At 40.9% G+C, this 19,893-nt stretch overlaps 2 protein-coding genes and 2 pseudogenes across 3 annotated transcripts; all 4 read left to right on the top strand.

The window, feature by feature from the left end:
* LOC149387192 (L-type lectin-domain containing receptor kinase IX.1 pseudogene) lies at positions 1-3,319 on the top strand (annotated as a pseudogene). Its single transcript, XR_016300501.1, has 2 exons — positions 1-1,335; positions 2,308-3,319. The product of XR_016300501.1 is annotated as an L-type lectin-domain containing receptor kinase IX.1 pseudogene (transcript).
* A 3,254-nt stretch (positions 3,320-6,573) lies between these two features.
* LOC149387191 (L-type lectin-domain containing receptor kinase IX.1-like) lies at positions 6,574-9,756 on the top strand. Its single transcript, XM_089624306.1, has 2 exons — positions 6,574-8,053; positions 8,881-9,756. The coding sequence occupies exons 1-2, from the start codon at positions 6,707-6,709 to the stop codon at positions 9,604-9,606; spliced, it is 2,073 nt and encodes a 690-aa protein (XP_089480432.1). The 5' UTR covers positions 6,574-6,706; the 3' UTR covers positions 9,607-9,756.
* Positions 9,757-11,719: 1,963 nt separating this feature from the next.
* Positions 11,720-14,215, top strand: LOC149387190 (L-type lectin-domain containing receptor kinase IX.1 pseudogene; annotated as a pseudogene).
* A 2,130-nt stretch (positions 14,216-16,345) lies between these two features.
* LOC149387189 (L-type lectin-domain containing receptor kinase IX.1-like) lies at positions 16,346-19,159 on the top strand. Its single transcript, XM_089622941.1, has 2 exons — positions 16,346-17,736; positions 18,163-19,159. The coding sequence occupies exons 1-2, from the start codon at positions 16,396-16,398 to the stop codon at positions 18,958-18,960; spliced, it is 2,139 nt and encodes a 712-aa protein (XP_089479067.1). The 5' UTR covers positions 16,346-16,395; the 3' UTR covers positions 18,961-19,159.
* Positions 19,160-19,893: the final 734 nt, after the last annotated feature.

Here is a 19,893-nt window from a genome sequence, read left to right as displayed (position 1 = left end):
ATGGTAGTCACAATACCCATTTTCTTGTTCCTGATCGTGACGACAATTCCAAGCTCAACTCCTATGGAATTTAACTACCGGGATGTAAAGCCTCAACACACAAAGCTCAGACTCTTCGGAAATGCCACTCGGTTGGACTCGGGGATTGAACTCACCGCCATAAACAAGACAAACCAGATCGGCCACGTCAGACACAAAGATCTCATGCAGCTCTGGCTCAGCGGCCCAGGCGGCGGTGTTGACGTGGCCGATTTCACCGTCGAGTTTTCCTTCACAATAGCCGCGGAGAAATTTCCCGCGGGAGACGGGATCGCCTTTTTCATGGCCGATCCTTCTTACAAGATGCCGAACAAGACGGATGGGAAAATGATCGGATTGGTGAGTCACGACGAGCTCAAGGCCTCGCGGGTCGGTTTTGTCGCGGTGGAGTTCGACACTTGTTACAACCGGGAGATCGACCCTCCTGAGATCGCCGGAAAGCATGTCGGCATTAACGTGAAGTCGATGGTGTCTAGGGTTTCGGCACCGTGGTCATGCAACATCACGTCGAACAAGGAAGGTCGGGTTTATGACGCTGCGATAAGCTACAATTCTAGGTCAAAGAATCTAAGCATCGAGTTCTCTGGCTGCGGTGAGGAGAGGAATCTCATTCTCTGGCAGAATATTTTTGATCGGATCTCTTTGGATGATTATTTGCCGAGAGAGGTGGTCGTAGGGTTTTCAGCCTCAAACACGTTGTGCACTTCAAGCCACGTCCTTCGATCTTGGTCTTTCAGTTCGACGCTACAATCAAACACGACGGCGGAGATGAAGACACCAAGAGAGAGCTCAAGATTCAATACTACAAAAAAGGGTTTGATCGCGGGAATGTCCGTCGGGGTTTCCCTTCTTCTTCTTACCGGTCTAGGGTTTATCATTGCTGCATTTTTTAAAAGGTACAATAAACATAAAGCCGAAACCGAATCGATTTTGGAGGATTCCATGGACGAGGGCTTCGAGCAGGGCATCGGGGCAAAGAGGTTCTCATACGAAGAACTCTCCGCGGCAACAAACAACTTTTCTGACGAGGAAAAGCTAGGGCAAGGAGGGTTCGGCGGCGTGTACAAAGGAGTCTTGAGAGGCTCCGGAACGAGAGTCGCGATAAAGAAAGTGTCGAGTGTTTCCCGTCAAGGAGTGAGAGAGTACGCGGCGGAGGTCACGATCATCAGCCAACTGAGGCACAGGAATTTGGTGCAACTCGTCGGTTGGTGCCACCGGAGGAAAGACCTACTTCTCGTCTACGAGCTCATGCCCAACGGAAGCCTAGACTCCCACCTCTTCAAGCAAGGGACAACGGTATGCGTTGATGATTCACCTATATTTATGTCAATTTATTTTAGTAGTTCTTAGTTTTTATATTTTATTTATACAATAATTTAGAAAAAAAAAATACAGTTCTCATAAACTTCTCATCGGCAACAAATAATACTAATTTTTTCTACATATTTATTTTAAACTTCTCTTGTCCAAGTTTAAAATGTTGGTTTGCCGATAAGAAATCAATAATTCCATTTTTGAAAATGTAGGCGTTTGAACTTTATAAGCTTGATATGTAGATTAATCTCTTCTGCGAGTAATTTATGAACTTTGAATATTTGGCACTTTGGGCGTTCTTGAGTGAGTTTCGTCAATGGTAAGATGAAGAATCATTCGTTATTTTTTTAAAAAACTATGACTTATTCGTGACACTATTTTGTAGGGTCAAATGGTGAGTTCATTGTTCAAATCCAGCATTTTCTAATATTTATATATGCATAGAACACTTCAGCCTAAAAATTAAAGTCATTTACAACGCTTAATATAAAGTCATTCAAATCGTAGGATCTACTAGTAAAAAAGGGAAAAGGAAGTTAAAGGATAAGACTAAAATGAAATTAAAAATAGACCTATCACAATATTCTAGACTTCAAGTTTCATTAATTTGACACTAATGACATTGTTTTTTGGCTCTGTCATGCAAAACAGTTTGAAAATAAGGGCTTGCCGTGGCCGGTCCGGTACAACATAGCAAGAGGGCTCGGCTCTGTATTAGGAACTACTAGTAAAAAAAAGAAGGAAAAGGATATCAATTTTTCAAATTTTAGGAACTACTAGTAAAAAAAAAGGAAAAGGAAGTAAATATACTACAACCCTTATAATTCAGAGATAAGCCTAAAATGAAATTATGAATTGGCCTCTCACAAAGTATATTCAACTTCCTTCAAGTACTTTAAGTTTCATTAATTTGGCACTACTAACATGGATTTTTGGCTCTGTTATGTAAAACAGTCTGAAAATAAGGGCTTGTTGCCGTGGCCGGTCCGGTACAACATAGCCAAAGGGCTTGCCTCGGCTCTATTGTACCTTCATGAAGAGTGGCAACAATGCGTGTTGCACCGCGATGTGAAAGCCAGTAACGTCATGTTGGACTCGACCTTCAATGCAAAGCTCGGAGATTTCGGTCTCGCCCGATTGGTGGACCATGAAAAGGGCTCACAGACCACCGTCCTCGCCGGAACGTTGGGGTACATGGCGCCGGAGAGTGTCACCACCGGCCGATACAGCCGGGAATGTGATGTATATAGCTTCGGTGTTGTCTCTCTAGAGATTGCTTGTGGACGAAAAGCCATCAACCTCCGAGCTGCCAAAGAAAAAGAGATCGGGATCGTTGATTGGGTTTGGAGTCTTTATGGAGACAGAAAAATTATGTCTGCCGTGGACCCGAGGCTACTCTCTTTTTCCTCTTCTTCTTCTGCGGTGGATGGTTTTGATGAGGATCAAATTTTGAGGCTGATGATCGTAGGGTTGTGGTGCGTCCACCCGGATCCCGATTCGAGGCCTTCGATGAGGCAGGTGATTCGCATCCTCGATTTTGAAGCAAATATTCCTGATCATCTCCCTCCGGAAAGACCGGTACCGACTTTCTTGCCACGTTCCAATATGAGAATTATATCTTCGAAGAGTAGTACTGTGAGTGATTTATCTTTGAACGAGGTTTTAACTTTTCCACGGTAACTTGTCGGTAAACTGTTAATCTCTGATCACTGGAAAACGGTAATCATACACCTTACGCTTCTAATTTATCGACGCTACCTGATAGTATGTGGTATATTCGTTGTTTATATTAAGTATTACCAACTACAAAATAAACAACTCCATATATGATTCCTAATATTCGTATCATTGTTTCACTGGAACATTATCTATTATGTTTTAATTTCTATAACTAGCTAGTCACATATATATTTAAACTTTTTTCACTTTGAATTTATATTTATTTTTTAATACTCGCTGATCTATCCGTGGATATTCAGTTACTCATCGATTAACAATTCACCCGTCGATCGGTTGTATTTATTAGTCTTTTTCCTATTCACTTGTCATTATGTACACGTCCGGGTAAGTGTAAGGCTGACATAATTTTAAGGGAAGTTAAGTCATTACTTTAGGCTTGCACACGATAAAGTACAAATATGAAGAGCAAGATTCCAAAATAAATTTAATTTAGGCTCAAATATTCTAAAGTGGGAGACTCGGTGGCCGGTCGTGATTTAACACGATTTCCGATCCGTACTACTGCCATTAGGAGGGACATTTCCGGCCTCGTCCTCGACGCTTTAACCAGCACCGACCGCTATGGCGACGAGGCTTCACGGAACAGCTAGAACAACAACAACAAAGAGCTCAAGAGAAGACATCTAGGGACTAGTAATTTAAATCCTTCTTCTTCAAGTTCTTTCTTTCATAGTCCTTTATTGTTTATTATTTTATTCTTGGGTTGCCTCGATGATCCACTGCAACTCTGTATGATAATTGTACGGGGGTTTCGACGGATAGAAGAATTTTATTCCCGAATCCATTATCTAACTTCAAATTTTTTTTCTTCTATGAAATCAAATGCAATATAATTGAACCAAACGAAATGTTACGCACTACTACAAATTTGGTTTTATGATGCGCATGACTATCAGATGCGACTAGTCGCACCAGACTGTCAACCAGAAGTCCAAAAAATTTCGCTTAAATTATTTTTTTCTTTTGAGTATCAGGTGCGACTTTTCGCACCAGATAGTTTAAAAAACTTTTAGGTGCGACAAAGTCGCACCTGATTGTTTAAAATTTTTTCTATTCATTTCCTTCTTTCTTTCTTTCTTTATCTTCCTCGTTTTTCTTCTATTCTTCCTCTTCATTTCGCTCAGTCACCTGCAGAGAACAAGAAAAAAAAAATTCCAGCAAACGAGAACCATCCCTCATCACCATCCCGACCACCATCATCCTTTCCTCACCTTCTTCTTCTTCCTATTCGCTCAGCCCTCGCGTGCCATCACAGCTCCACCGCGCGCGCGTCCCAGCCGAGCAGAGCGCCACCGCCGCGAGCTCGTCGTGGCCGCCGCCCGAGAAAGAGACGCCGGGAAAGAGAGAGACCACACCGGGGAGGCCGAATCCCTTGAAATAGGTGAGAAATTCTGTCATCCGAAATGGATTTTTTGGATCTAGGGTTTGAAATTCATTTTGGGGGTTTTTAATTTCAATGAGAAATCTCGAAGAATTGATTGAGTTTTGATGTTTAATTAGGCTTGGTGGTGATGTTTTATTGCTTGAAATTGTGAAATTGAGATCAATTTGTTGGAATTTCCATTGAATTTTGGACGGGAATTAGGTATTTAGGGTTTTGAATTTGAATAATTAGGGGTTTTGATTCTCTGGATGTGATTTGTTGTTATTGTACTCGAAAATATGATTTGAGATTGAGTAATCAAGGTTGTTCTTGATATTTGGACGATTGGGTGACCTTGGATTGTTTTGGCCGTGTGTGGATTCCTTTAGCCGTGTGGAATTTTAGTCTTGGCCGTGTGAAATTTGACTTGGCCGTGGGGGTTGTTTTTGGCCGTGTGGGTATATGAGTGTGGGGGTTGTTTTTGGCCGTGTGGGTATATGGCCGTGGGGGTTGTTTTTTGCCGTAATAATGAGTTGTTATTGATATGGTTGTTTCGAAAGAAAATTTGATAGCTCGGGACTTTGATGGTGATTTGAATTGTTGATGAGTTTGTGTTGTTTGAGTTTGATTATCGATGGTCTAGACTCGATTAGGGCGGGCTACGCAGAGCCCACGGTGATGGTTCGAGACGACGAGACGCGGCCCGAGACGTGACGGAGCTATCGCGCGAGCGGCGAGACCGAATTCACGGACATTTTGGTAAGAAAATCAAACCTGAATGGATTTGTGAGAACTAGTTTAGGTTAAAATTAAGTTTAGGTTATAATAATGTGATTAGTTTAGGTTAAAATTAAGTTTAGGTTATAATAATGTGATTAGTTTAGGTTAAAATTAAGTTTAGGTTAAAATTAGTTTAGGTTAAAATTAAGTTTAGGTTAAAATTAGTTTAGGTTAAAATTAAGTTTAGGTTAAGATTAGTTTAGGTTAAAATTAAGTTTAGGTTATAATAATGTGATTAGTTTAGGTTAAAATTAAGTTTAGGTTAAAATTAATATATAATCAGCATATTAATTTTTTTTAAAGATAAAGAGCAGGTGCGACTCAAGACTTTCAGGTGCGACTTTTCGCACCTGATAATCAAGAGGATTATCAGGTGCGACTTCCGGGTGCGACTTTCAGGTGCGAAAAAAGTCGTACCTGATGCTATATTTTGTACTAGTGACGGGCTTTGGTTTTTTTCATTAAGTTACAAATCATTCTCGGAACTAAAAACAATGGAGACCAAAAACATGAGAAATTGGGGAATTTCGTGATTGATCGATCACAAAGTTAGAGAATTTTGAAGTTTTGTAGAGAAAAAAACAAAAATTGAGATAGGGGAGAGAAGCAAAAAAAAAAAAAAAGAGAAAAAGGCATGAGAGAGAAAGAGTCATTAAATTCCATTTGGCTATTTGTTTTATATAATTTACAAATTTTAGTTGTAATGAAAATATAAAGTTAACGTAGCTTAATTAGTTACAAATTTCATATTTTTTCCGTATATATTTCATGTATATCATTTATTATCTAATCAAATTAGTACTTCTTTATTTACTCATGTAATGCTACATGAATTTAAAAATATATCAAACTCAATATTGGAATTTTTTAAATTTAACTACTAAATTCAAGAGAGAATTTTTTTCTCAGCAGTGTTTAACATCAGACTTAGAACATAATAAGAAAATATAATAAATAAGTTAAGTACATTAACTAATTAATCAACGAAATTCAAATTTAAGTGTAGACTTAATACATTTTAAAAAGTTTTCCGTAACTTTAGAGAATTATTAAAATTTGTTATTCTTTATATTTTAGTGAAAAAGTGAAGGTTAAATACGGTCACTGCACGTTAACTTCTTCTTGGGACAAAAGGAAACACATCAGATAGAAATTATATTTGAAAGAAATTCCACGAAATACCTGTATGAAACTTGGACTTTTCTTAGTTATTGACTTCCTTGGCTGCCATTTTTCAGGACATTTAAATTCTTATTGACGTAATTCCACGAACGTCAATGCGTTGGCTCTCCCTACACCATATATATATATATAACATTAAATTCTTTTTCAGGACATTTAATATGGACGCTGTGCCACGTCACATACACATTCTTTCCAGTTTCGAAGAAGCTTCACGATCACTCAAATCATATCCCCGCTATTATTGAAACTCGATGTCCCAGAAATCTCAAACACCTAAGAATTACGATGATCACAATCACGACTGCCATTTTCTTGTTCCGCGTCGTGACGGTAATTCCAAGCTCAGCTCCTATGGAATTTAACTACCGGGAGATAAAGCCTGAACACACGGAGCTCAGACTATTCGGGAACGCGACTCGGTTGGACTCGGGGATCGAACTCACCGCCATCAACAGGACGGACCAGATCGGCCACGTCAGGCACAAAGATCTTATGCAACTCTGGATCAACGGTCCAAGCTTCCTTGACGTGGCCGATTTCACCGTCAAGTTTTCCTACACCATCGTCGCGGAGAAATTTCCCGGGGGAGACGGTATCGCCTTCTTCATGGCCGAGCCTTCGTACGCGATCCCAAACAAGACGGACGGGAAAGCGATCGGATTGGTGAGCCACGACGAGCTCGAAGTCTCGCGGGTTGGTTTCTTCGCGGTGGAGTTCGACACGTTATACAACCCGGAGATCGATCCTCAAGAGATCGCCGGAAAGCACGTGGGTGTGAACGTGAAGTCGATGGTGTCTAGGGATTCTGCGCCGTGGTCATGCAGCATCGCGGTGAACAAGGACGAGCGGGTTCAGGTTCACGATGCTGCGATAAGCTACGATTCTAGGTCAAAGAATCTAAGCATCGAGTTCTCGGGCTACAACAAGGAGAAGAATCTCGTTCTCCGGAAGAATCTTTACTACCGGATCTCTTTGGATGATTATTTGCCGAAAGAGGTGGTTGTAGGGTTTTCGGCCGCAAACGGGATGTTCACTTCGAGCCACGTCCTTCGCTCTTGGTTTTTCAATTCGACGCTACAATCAAACACGTCGACGGCGATGAAGAATACTCCAAGAGAGATCTCAAGATCCAATGCGGCAAAGAAGGGTTTGATTGCTGGAACATCCATAGGGGTTTCCGTTCTTGTTCTTTCAGCGCTAGGGTTTATCGTCATGGTGTTACACAGAAGGCGTGATAAAAAAGAAGACGACGATAGCGATTCAAGTTTCGAGGATTCTATGGACGACGACTTTGAGAAGGGCATCGGGGCGAAGAGGTTCTCGTACGAAGAACTCTCTGCAGCCACGAACGGCTTTTCTGACGAGGAAAAGCTAGGGCAAGGAGGGTTCGGCGGCGTGTACAAAGGAGTCTTGAGAGGCTCGGGAACGAGAGTCGCGATAAAGAAAGTGTCGAGTGTTTCCCGTCAAGGAGTGAGAGAGTACGAGGCGGAGGTCAAGATCATCAGCCAGCTGAGGCACAGAAACTTGGTGCAACTCGTCGGTTGGTGCCACCGGAGGAAAGACCTACTTCTCGTCTACGAGCTCATGCCCAACGGAAGTCTAGATTCCCATCTTTTCAAGCAAGGGACAAAGGTACGTAATTTTAATGATCGCCTCATAAATTAATTTTCATAACTCTTAATTGTTTTTTACATAGTTAGGACAGACGGATCTGTACATGCGAGTGACTCTCGTCTTGAACGTTATAAGGTTGATAGATTAATCTCTTCTTTTTTACGCCAGTAATTCACGAACTTTGAAAATTTGGCATCTCTGGCCTTTTTGAGTGACTTTGTCAATGTTTAGATGACGACTCTCTCGTGACACTATTTTTTAGGGTCATCAATTCATGTTATTTTTATACAAGTTCAAATCCAGCTTTTTAATTTCTACTATGTATACAGAGTTAACCAATATACTCATGTACACTAGTGGGGACTATAGCCCCCTAATTTTCTTTGCACAGTTTGCTATTTTTTTTTATTCTATAAATTTACAAATCAGCCGACCTTGAATTTTTTATTTATTTATTTTTTATCTATTTATTATTATTTTTGTGTTTTTTTTGCATATTAACCCCTAATATGGATTCCTAGCTTTCGTCCTTATTATATGAATTATTCTACTCGTATCAATTGGAGTCTACATAAACGCTATATGAATAGACCATTTCAGCCTACATAATAAAGTCGCACGCTTAAAATTTCATCCAAAAAGTTAGGAAAGGATATCAAGTTTTCAAATTTTAGGAACTACTAGTAAAAAAAGAAAATGAAGTAAATATACTACAACCCTTAAAATTCCGAGATAAGCCTAAAATGAAATTATAAATTGGCCTCTATTCAATTTCCTTCAAGGACTTTAAGTTTCATTAATTTGGCACTACTAACATGAATTTTTGGCTCTGTTACGCAAAACAGTCTGAAAATAAGGGTTTGTTGCCGTGGCCGGTCCGGTACAACATAGCCAAAGGGCTCGCCTCGGCTCTGTTGTACCTTCATGAAGAGTGGCAACAATGCGTGTTGCACCGCGACGTGAAAGCCAGTAACGTCATGTTGGACTCGACCTTCAATGCAAAGCTCGGAGATTTTGGTCTCGCCCGATTGGTGGACCATGAAAAGGGCTCACAGACCACCGCCCTCGCCGGAACGTTGGGCTACATGGCGCCGGAGAGTGTCACCACCGGCCGATACAGCCGGGAATGCGACGTGTATAGTTTCGGCGTCGTCTCTTTGGAGATTGCTTGTGGACGAAAAGCCATCAATCTCCGAGCTGCTGAAGAAAAAGAGATCGGGATCGTTGATTGGGTTTGGGGTCTTTATGGAGACGGAAAAATTCTAGCTGCCGTGGACCCGAGGCTGCTCTCTTTTTCCTCTTCTTCTTCTGCGGTGGATGGTTTTGATGAGGATCAAATTTTGAGGCTGATGATCGTAGGGTTGTGGTGCGTCCACCCGGACCCCGATTCGAGGCCTTCGATGAGGCAGGTGATTCGCATCCTCGATTTTGAAGCAAATATTCCTGATCATCTCCCTCGGGAAAGACCGGTACCGACTTTCTTGCCACGTTCCGATATGAGAGTTACATCCTCAGAGAGTAGTACTGTTAGTGATTTATCTCTGAAGGAAGTTTTAACTTTCCCAATGTAACTTGTCAGTAAATTTACCGTCGGTGTGTGGTATATTCGTCAGCATACAACATACTCATCACATATATGTTTTCTTATGCAATTAACCATTTTGTTTGTTTATATACAATATATTGAACAATTTCATCTACAAATTCAAATATTTATATCAGTGCTTTACTTGAAATTATTAATTACAAGTTTTTATTTTTATACTAAGCAGACATATATAATATTTATACTTTTTTTTCTTCGTATTCGTGAATACTCTCTTATTTATCTGTAGTTCGATAACCGTTTACCCAGCCCTAGCCTGTATTAGTCTTTTTCCTACTTACTTGTCGGTAAGCACGTGCACAATTTTATAGTAAGAAGTTTGTGTTTTTTATTAAGCAGTTTATATTAATTTTTTTTTTTTTTTTTGGAAGTTATTGGATTTCTCGGTTTAGACTTAAGATCAAAGAAATCGAATTTGGGGAACGAACTCTGTTCTTGAATGAATCAGAGTAATCTGTACATAATATTAGCTTATTTATAACTAAGTCGTTTGATATACAAAGAGGAAAAACTACACACTAACAAATGACATATTGCAGACTAGAGCTAATAAACGTCACACCTAGAAAAGACTGAAAAAAAGAGCTGAATATGTTGAACGAGACTCTGTTCAACGACACAAAAAGGCAAAGCTAAACGACTAAGTCAACACTGATTATGCTGCAGATAATACACTATGCTGTAGATGAGAAAAGCCTGCGTCTATGCTCCAATAGAAGTGAGTTTGGTTTTAACTTTACTTAGATAAATGAAACAATAATCACAATGAATCTTTCCAATTTTTTCCTTCTGTAATTACAAACGTTTATTTTTTTTAAAAATTAAACACAAATAAAAACATATATATATACTATTTTATACGATGAATTTTATTGTATCACATTCATAACCAAATTGTATAAAAATTGTATAAAAACATATAAATAATTTATCCAAGTATAATTTATCAATTATGTATTAGTACCCCACAACAACGCGTTCATCTTGTAATGGTATAAAATTGATGCATAAAAAAACTTAATAGCATAGAATGTATTAAAAATTTAAATTTTCTATAGATTTCAATGCATATAATTAATTTCCAACGAAACTTCCCACGGGACACATCTAGAACACTAGGGACCTTTCTTACTTGATATTTATTATAGTGTTTAACAAATATAGTTTTGCTTTTGCCCATAGATTTCTACAAATACATTGAATATTCCATCCAGACTGTGCAAAAACAACCTCTATGTGACATGTCAAACCATGGATCTCTCTTACTTGAATTCATAGACTAATATCAACGCTGATTTTACGCGAAATAGCTAGGCACCCACATATGAGCCCTCACGTTCACGTACCATATATAATATTCAGAAAATGACTAATCGATAATTTCTATATTGATTGTTTTCTTATGTCCTTATTGCATTTTTTTCTTATTAATGTTTACACATTGACACAAAATTTAGTAATATTTTAATAATAATTTGTTTTTCTTCAAAGTTATTTAAATCAATTCAAACTGATATATAAAAGCCCGCCGCTTAAATAAATGGACTAAACTAAACATGTTTAAAATATTAATATATTATATACATTCGATGAGAAATGAAGAAATTCTTTAATATAGGGTTAATGTCTTTTGTTAATTTTATAATTTAATTATTTATATATTAATAATATAATCTAATTGATGTACTTTCTTATAATATGTAGTCAAGATAGTTTATATTATATTATTCGTCGTTAGATAACTATTTAATAATTTTAAAATATGAAGTCTAAATGAATTATATGTCTTGCTTTCGCATAAATAAATGGGACAAATCTCTCCAGAACAAATAAATTAAAGAGCTAACTTAAATTTAATAATATTAAACAAAACAAGGGACTGGATACAAAATAATAAATAAAATAAAAAAGAAGTTTTGTCCCTCTGCGGACCCACCTCATTCACCCGTTATTATATATGATTAGATTCTCTTTGAAACTCACCAACTTTATCTTTCGCGTCAGCTTCGAGGTAATATGTATAATAAGTTTAATAACCAACTTGGGCGGCGTTACAGATACAAGTTGTGTTGGGTATCGTACAACTTGACTATAATACTAACAAAAATAATAAACTTTTAGTGCCGAGAGAAAGGTGTAGCGAAATTGATTGATTTCAACACAAAAATAATAAACTTTTAGTACTCTCTCTTTCCCAGAAGTTTCAGCCCAAACGCACATTGATAACTAGTCTCTCTACTCTCCAGTACTCACCAATGCTATGCAAGTTTCGAATCAACATACAAAAATGACAAACGTTCTCTTCAACCTCAATATCTTAGCCACAATATTAACCCTCGCGACGACGTATTTCCATCCATCAAGCGCTCGTTCGTTCAACTTCTCCGATTTCTCCTCCGATCACATCTCCGACAACATCACGTTCGAGCGATCCTCCGTGCGAGACGGGTCGATCGTTCTCCTCGAGGCCGACTTCGCCGCGGCTCGGGCTATGTACGCCCGGCCCGTCAGGGTCTGGGACAACGAAACGGGCCGGGTCACGGACTTCGTGACCCGCTTCGCCTTCACCATCGACTCCGACGGAAGAACCAACTACGGCGACGGAATGACTTTCTTTCTCGCGCCGCGAGGGATTCTCCGAGACATCGACGACACTCGGGGAAGGTCGTTGGGCCTCGTCAATGCCAACGGGACGGTCAGAGCCTCGGACGCCAAGTCCTTTGTGGCCGTGGAGTTCGACATCTACAGCAACTGGTTCGACCCGGCCGGAGAACACGTGGGGATCGACGTGGGCTCTTTTGTGTCCGTGGCTAATATGACGTGGCTGTGTAATATCAAAGAAGGGAGGAGGAACGAGGGTTTGGTGGTTTATGACTCTACAAAGCAAGAGCTTAGCATCAATGTGACTGGATTTGATGGCGGCGATGTCACCGTGTGGCAGTTTCTCAGGCACAAGGTTGATCTCAAGAGCGTCTTGCCGGAGGAGGTCAACGTAGGGTTCTCGGCCGCCACTGGATCTTCCATGGCGAGGTTTTTGGTTCACTCGTGGGAGTTCAAATCGACGTTACCGGATCGACCCGGTTTAGTCGCCGTCCAGCCGGTAAAGGGTAAGCGCAATTTAGGGTTAGCTTTGGGGTTGGGTGTTGGAGGGTTTTTGTTGGTTTTAGGGGTTTGTTTGGTTTTGTACTGTTTCTTGAAGAGGAAGAAAAGTAAAAACGGGCGGGGTAGAATAGACGAGACGGATAGGTACTGGGACGACGAGTTTCAGAAGGGGACGGGGCCGAGGAAGTACACGTTAGGCGAGCTGGAAATCGCGACGGGTGGTTTTAAGGAGGAATCGAAGCTTGGGCAAGGGGGTTTTGGCGGGGTCTACAAAGGGTTTCTGAAGGACCTCGACGCCTACGTGGCGGTCAAAAAGGTGTCAAAAGGGTCGAGCCAGGGTATGAAAGAGTACGCGACGGAGGTGAAGATCATCGGGAAAATGAGGCACAGGAATTTGGTGCAACTCGTCGGGTGGTGCCACGAGAAAGGCGATCTCTTGCTCGTCTACGACTACATGCCCAACGGGAGCCTCGACTACCATCTATTCGACGCGAATTCGCCGACCGTGAATTGGGAGAATCGCCACAAGATCGCCCGTGGATTGGCCTCGGCGTTGCTCTACTTGCACGAAGAGTGTGACCAATGTGTCATCCACCGCGACATAAAATCGAGCAACGTCATGTTGGATTCGAGCTTCGAAGCCAAGCTCGGGGATTTTGGCCTGGCCAAGCTCGTTGACCACTCGAGGGGGTCTGGGACCGTCACCAACGTGGCAGGCACGCGGGGCTACATGGCTCCCGAGTTCTTCACAACTTTCACAGCGAGCAAAGAGACCGATATCTATAGCTTTGGGGTCGTATGTTTGGAGTTGGCTTGTGGAAGAAAGCCCATCAACCTAAATGCCCTCGATGATCAAGTCGAAATGGTTAAGTGGGTTTGGAATCTCTATGGGGCCGGAAGAGCCAACGAGGCCGTGGATCCGAGGCTCCGGGATATGGATTTCGACGACGAAGCCCAGAGAGTTATCGAGTGCTTGATGGTCGTTGGGCTTTGGTGTGCTAATCCGGATCACACTTTGAGGCCTTCGATGAGTGCGGTGATTCAAGTTCTTGGTTCCAAGAATGAACTGCCTTCACTCCCACTAAAAATGCCTGTGCCCAATTACGCTGTTCCTTCTTTCAATTGTTCGACATCATCGCTTTCTTGCAGCACAAGTAGCTTCTCGACGGGACGATAAAGCCAAATTTCAAGTTGTGTATTGCTCTGTTTAGTTTTGAATGACTATTCCAGAACGTGATCTTTTTTTTTTCCTTGTTGTTTTAAGTCTTGCTTAGTCCACAAGTAAAGGATCAGCAAGTGTTTTGAGTCTTTGTGTAGCTTTTATCCGTTTGATGTATTTTACCTTTTTTTCCCCTGTTTTAATTGTTTTAGTGAGAGCTTTTCTGTACTTTTTTCCACCTATTCTGAGTAGATACAGGTAAATACGTAGTTTGTGTCATTTTTTAATTAATGAAAACATTTCTTTTGATTTCTTTATTCTCTCAAATTCTTTCATCTCTCTCGCTCTGCTCTTCGCCGGAGCTTGATCGTAAAATCCTTGTCTAATTTTCAAATCCACTTAGTCATATTGTTAAATTGAACGTCTAATTCAAATGTTCATTTTAAATGAAGACTCTTTTAGTTTCCTATAAAAACATATAAAATTAAGTGAAATTTGTTGTAACTAGCCAAGTTTGTCATTTTTATTGGGGGAATAGCCCAAGTTTCATTTTATTAAGCAAATAGCCCATATTTTCGGCTCAGACCATAACGCCCTTGATAAATTCGCGAATACGTTAATTTAATTAACCTACTGGAGTAAGTTAGGTTAATTAATTAACTTATTAGTTGAATATTAGTTTACGTTCTGATTTTTTTGTGAGTAAAGTTAATTTACTAAATGATTGAATTCGGAATTAGGTTAATTAATTGAATGCTTTGAATATCAATTGACTTAAGTTATGATTTTTGTAAATTTTTTGTGAATTTCAAATCTTTCACGAATCAATTAATTAATTAACCTAACTCACTCAAGTAAGTTAATTCAATTAACTTACCGCGAATTTTGGGGTTCTAGGGTTCGTTCCTGGAAATTTCAACGCAGACCAAGTCAACCATGGCCAGAAAATCCCTAACGACGACGCTACCGTCCCGGAGGAGATCCAGGCAGCAACCGACGACCACCGAGACCTCCGGCGAACTCAGCGGATTTCTGTGCCGGGACACGAGCATTTGGCGGAGCCTCTCGATGCCGGCCATCCGCTCCTTCGCGTCCCTCACACGCGCGAGCTCCACCGCCACCTCCTCCATCGCCGATCCGGCGGAGATTTGCAGATCCGGCGGCGGAATCAAGAGCCGGACTCGATGCGGTCGAGGCCTCTCGGGATTTCTCCAGATAGCTCGTTGTCAGACAAGTCCAGCTGGCCGAGAACTGGCATCTCCGCGAGGCTCTCGGGGATTTCTCCGGTGAATCTGTTGTGGCTGAGGTCGAGACCCACGAGCCTCTCGCATGCGGACACTTTGTCGGGATTCGGCCGGAGAGTTCGTTGCGGCTAGAGAGATCCCGAGCGTGTCTGTGTGTACAGCTAGAGAGAGAGAGAGAGAGAGAGAGAGAGAGAGAGAGAGAGAGAGAGAGTTGTGTGAAAGGGTAATTTAGGTAGTTTAGATTAGTTGAGCTATTCCCTTAATTAAATGAAACTTTGGTTATTCTCTTAATATTAATAGGTTGATTTGGCTAGTTAGCAAAATAGCCCAAAAATTAAATCTTTATATTTCTCATCTTTATTAAATTAGTTACTTCTTTTACAAGATAAATAAATAAATAAAAACTTAAAATTGAAAAATTATTTAATAAAATCATGTGAAGACTCAAATCAAGGTGCATGCAAATGTTCGAAATTGTATTTTTTTTGGGTGGTTATTGGTCTTCGAAAATTAATATCGTCGTTTGAAAAGAAGGTATGCGAATTGCGAAGTACTTTCTTCAATTAAAAGAGTGGGAAAAAAAATTAGAATAGAACTACACTACGCCCAAAGCACAGAACAGTTATACATCAATGAAATAAATACATACGTCCTACTTATTACTTAACTTATTGACATAATTATATAAAAAAAAATACATGTTCTATTATACATTTTTTTCCATTGGTATTTCCGTCGCAAAAAGGATATTTCTCTTCGAAATAGGTTTCTACGTTTTTCAAATTTTTCTTGCCCATCTTTCTATTTTCTATCGATTTTTTTTTTTCATTTTTCTAGACTATCCAAAAATATCATTTTAATCCCCGCTCAATATGTTTGTGGATGTCATATACGGCCGTAGCGCATATATTAAACTTTTTTATGAAGAAAAAATCAAATAGAAAATTCTTTTTGAAATTGTTGCTGGAAAACTATCCACAAAACACCTTTTTGAAACTACGACAATTCTTACTTGTTCTAGACTGATCTATCTCGTCTCAACAGCGAAGATACGACGAAATAGCCCAAGAAAAGACTCACCAACCAACCACATTCATAATTGTATATAAATTCTCATTGAAAAGTCAAGATATATGGTCAATGTACCACGTCACACACGCTTTTTTCATGGACGTAGCTTCACGATCACTCAAATATTATCAACGTTATTTTGAAACTCACAGTCCCAGAAATTCCAAGCCCAAAAATTATGACAACGATTGTAGCCACAATACCCATTTTCTTGTTCCTTGTCGTGATGATAATTCCTAGCTCAATTTCTATGGAATTCAACTACCCGGAGATAAAGCCTGAACACACAGAGCTCAGACTCTTCGGAAACGCGACTCGGCTGAACTCGGGGATCGAACTCACTGCCATGGGCAGAACAGACCAGATCGGCCACGTCAGACACAAAGATCTCATGCAGCTCTGGGTCAACGGCCCCGGCGGTATTGACGTGGCCGATTTCACCGTCGAGTTTTCCTTCACCATCGTCGCAGAGAGATTTCCCGGGGGAGACGGGATCGCCTTTTTCATGGCCGAGCCTTCGTACGCGATCCCAAGCGTGACCGACGGGAAAGCGATCGGATTGGTGAGCCACGAAGAACTCGAAGGCTCGCAGAAAGGTTTCGTCGCTGTGGAGTTCGACACTCTTTACAACCAGGAGATCGATCCTCAGGACATCGCAGGAAAACACGTCGGCATTAACGTGAAGTCGATGGTTTCGAGGAATTCCACGGCTTGGCCATGTAATTTTACGTCGTCGAGTAAGGACGGTCAGGTTTACAACGCTGCGATAAGCTACGATTCTAGGTCAAAGAATCTTCACGTCGGGTTCTCGGGCTGCAAAGATGAGACGAGTGATCTCCTTATTCGGGAGAATCTTTCGTTCCGGATCTCTTTGGATGATAATTTGCCCGGAGAGGTTGTTGTAGGGATTTCAGCAGCAAACGGGCTGTTCACTTCGAGCCACGTCCTCCGATCGTGGTCTTTCAATTCGACGCTGCAACTAAACAGCACTACAATGACTCCGACGGAGGGTTCGGGACCCACTTCAAACACGGGTTTGATCGTGGGAATATCCGTCGGGGTTTCCGTTCTTGTTCTTTCAGCGCTAGGGTTTATCGTCGCGGTGTTGCTCAAAAGGCGTGATAAGAAAGAAGACGACGATAGCGATTCGAGTTTCGAGGATTCCATGGACGAGGACTTCGAGCAGGGCATCGGGGCGAAGAGGTTCTCGTACGAAGAACTCTCTGCAGCCACGAACGGCTTTTCTGACGAGGAAAAGCTAGGGCAAGGAGGGTTCGGCGGCGTGTACAAAGGAGTCTTGAGAGGCTCGGGAACGAGAGTCGCGATAAAGAAAGTGTCGAGTGTTTCTCGTCAGGGAGTGAGAGAGTACGAGGCGGAGGTCAAGATCATCAGCCAACTGAGGCACAGGAATTTGGTGCAACTCGTCGGTTGGTGCCACCGGAGGAAAGACCTACTTCTCGTCTACGAGCTCATGCCCAACGGAAGCCTAGATTCCCATCTCTTCAAGAAAGGGATAAAGGTACTAATTTTTTTTTATTCACCTATCATATTTATGTCAATTTATTAGAAATTAAAGTCTGATAAAGTTTTCTATATAATTACAAATCGTATTAAACTTCTTTGTACAAATTTATTCTAAACTCCTCTTGTCCAAGTTTAAAATGTTGGTTGGCTGATGAGAGATCAATCATGGCCATTTATGAAAATGAAGGCGTTTGGTAAGATTGCTGACTTGAATTTTAAATAGGAATGTGAAAAGTTATGCAGGATTTTTTTTTTTCATTATTTATGTAACTAAAATTTAGATTTTTTATAACATTTTTGTAAAAATAAAAATTTCGGCAAAAAATCACTTTCCTATTTCATTTTGCTCTAATCAACTTTATTTTCTTGGTACATGGCTTCACTAAATTTAATATCTGGCTCGGTCTTTGTATTTATTTAGGAAAATAAGAGCTTGTTGCCGTGGCCGGTCCGGTATAACATAGCCCGAGGGCTCGCCTCAGCTCTGCTGTACCTCCACGAGGAATGGGAACACTGTGTACTCCACCGCGACGTGAAAGCCAGCAACGTCATGTTGGACTCGGCGTTCAACGCCAAGCTCGGCGATTTCGGCCTCGCTCGGCTCGTGGACCACGAAAAGGGCTCACAGACCACGGCCCTCGCCGGAACGCTCGGCTACATGGCTCCGGAGAGCCTCACCACCGGGCGGTCCAGCCGCGAGTCCGACGTGTACAGCTTCGGCGTGGTCGCGCTCGAGATCTCGTGCGGACGAAAAGCCGTCGATCTCCGAGCCGCCGAGGAAGACCAGATCACGCTCGTCGAGTGGGTCTGGTGTCTGTACGGACAGGGAAAGATTCTAGCGGCCGCGGACCCGAGGCTTTTTTCTTCTTCGCCGGAGGAGAAGGGTTTCGACGAGGATCGGATGACGAGGCTGATGATGGTGGGGCTTTGGTGCGCTCACCCGGACCCCGGCTCGAGGCCTTCGATGAGGCAGGCGATTCACGTTCTCGATTTCGAAGCTTCAGTTCCTGGTCATCTTCCCCGGGAAATGCCGGTGCCGACTTTCTTGCCGCGTTCGGAGCTGAGATCGATGGGATCGTCGGAGAGCAGTGGTGTCACTGATCGGTCTTCTTCGCAGTTCACGGGTTCTTCGGTCGAGACTTCTTCGCCTTCCTCGGCACTGTTGTCCACGCATAGCTGTCAGAATTCAAAACAAAGTATGGCCTTTAGATCGGTCTAGTAGTAGTATGTGTAAGATAGTTTTTAGTTTTGGCTTCCGTTTTCTTGACTAGTTTTTTTTTTTTTTTTTTTTCTATATTACTATTATTTCATTCATGGTTTGGATTATGATACCAAAACCTAGTCCCCTTGTACTCAAATCCCTCCTCTCTATTTCTGCAATCTTAATAACATGTACTTACGTAAATTAACATAATACGCTCGTCACTGTTTACAATTAGATCGATGTTCATTAATTTTATTCTATCGTTTGGCTAGGTTTTCCCAGACAGTCAGACACTAATAATTGAGCTTGTTGAAAAATAATTAGAGCGGAGGTTTTTAATCTTTTCTTACAAAACGACAAAATATTATTATACCAACTGTATTATATCTACTCCAATACATATATATTAGCAAAATAATATATACTCATATCTCGCTAGAATTAGGTGATGGTAACAGGGTAATTATACATTCCCGGCGCTTTCATCAGTGTATATATTATATATTTTTTCGTTGATATATCAAATTCACTTCAATGAGGACCAAGGAAAAAAGTGCGTAATGTGGAAGAGATATATGAGGAAATCTAAAGAATTGAATTTTGAAACCAGGACGTAGTTGGTTAAAACATTAATCGTAATATATAAAAATCCACATCTATATACATATACATGAATTCCAAATGTGCTTTGAATGAGGAGCGTTTAATTTTCTTCACCCTCTGGAGGACTGATTGATTTCTGATTATTTGTTTGTCTATCTTTTTTATTTTTCAATTTTTCCGTCAAATGCTGCGCCAACTATGAACGATACAGGTACTCGCTTAAAAAGTTGGAAAACTTCAATATATATATATATATATATATATATATATATATATATATATATATATATATATATATATTCAATTGTTGACGTTTAGTGGTTGACCTGAATGGCTTTCACCAAA

The sequence above is a fragment of the Urtica dioica genome, chromosome 8 (genome assembly GCF_054948205.1).
Source record: "Urtica dioica subsp. dioica isolate 48M chromosome 8, U.dioica_male_clone48M_v1_H2, whole genome shotgun sequence".
NCBI classification, from domain to species: domain Eukaryota; kingdom Viridiplantae; phylum Streptophyta; class Magnoliopsida; order Rosales; family Urticaceae; genus Urtica; species Urtica dioica.
This window is presented reverse-complemented; position numbering and strand designations above follow the sequence as displayed.

Bases quoted from the DNA above. Each gene is read 5' to 3' on its own strand.
- LOC149387191 (XM_089624306.1), top strand. From the start codon at position 6,707: ATGATCACAATCACGACTGCCATTTTCTTGTTCCGCGTCGTGACGGTA. The intron at 8,054-8,880 runs GTACGTAATTTT...TACGCAAAACAG, and splicing joins TTTTCAAGCAAGGGACAAAG to TCTGAAAATAAGGGTTTGTT.
- LOC149387189 (XM_089622941.1), top strand. From the start codon at position 16,396: ATGACAACGATTGTAGCCACAATACCCATTTTCTTGTTCCTTGTCGTG. The intron at 17,737-18,162 runs GTACTAATTTTT...GTATTTATTTAG, and splicing joins TCTTCAAGAAAGGGATAAAG to GAAAATAAGAGCTTGTTGCC.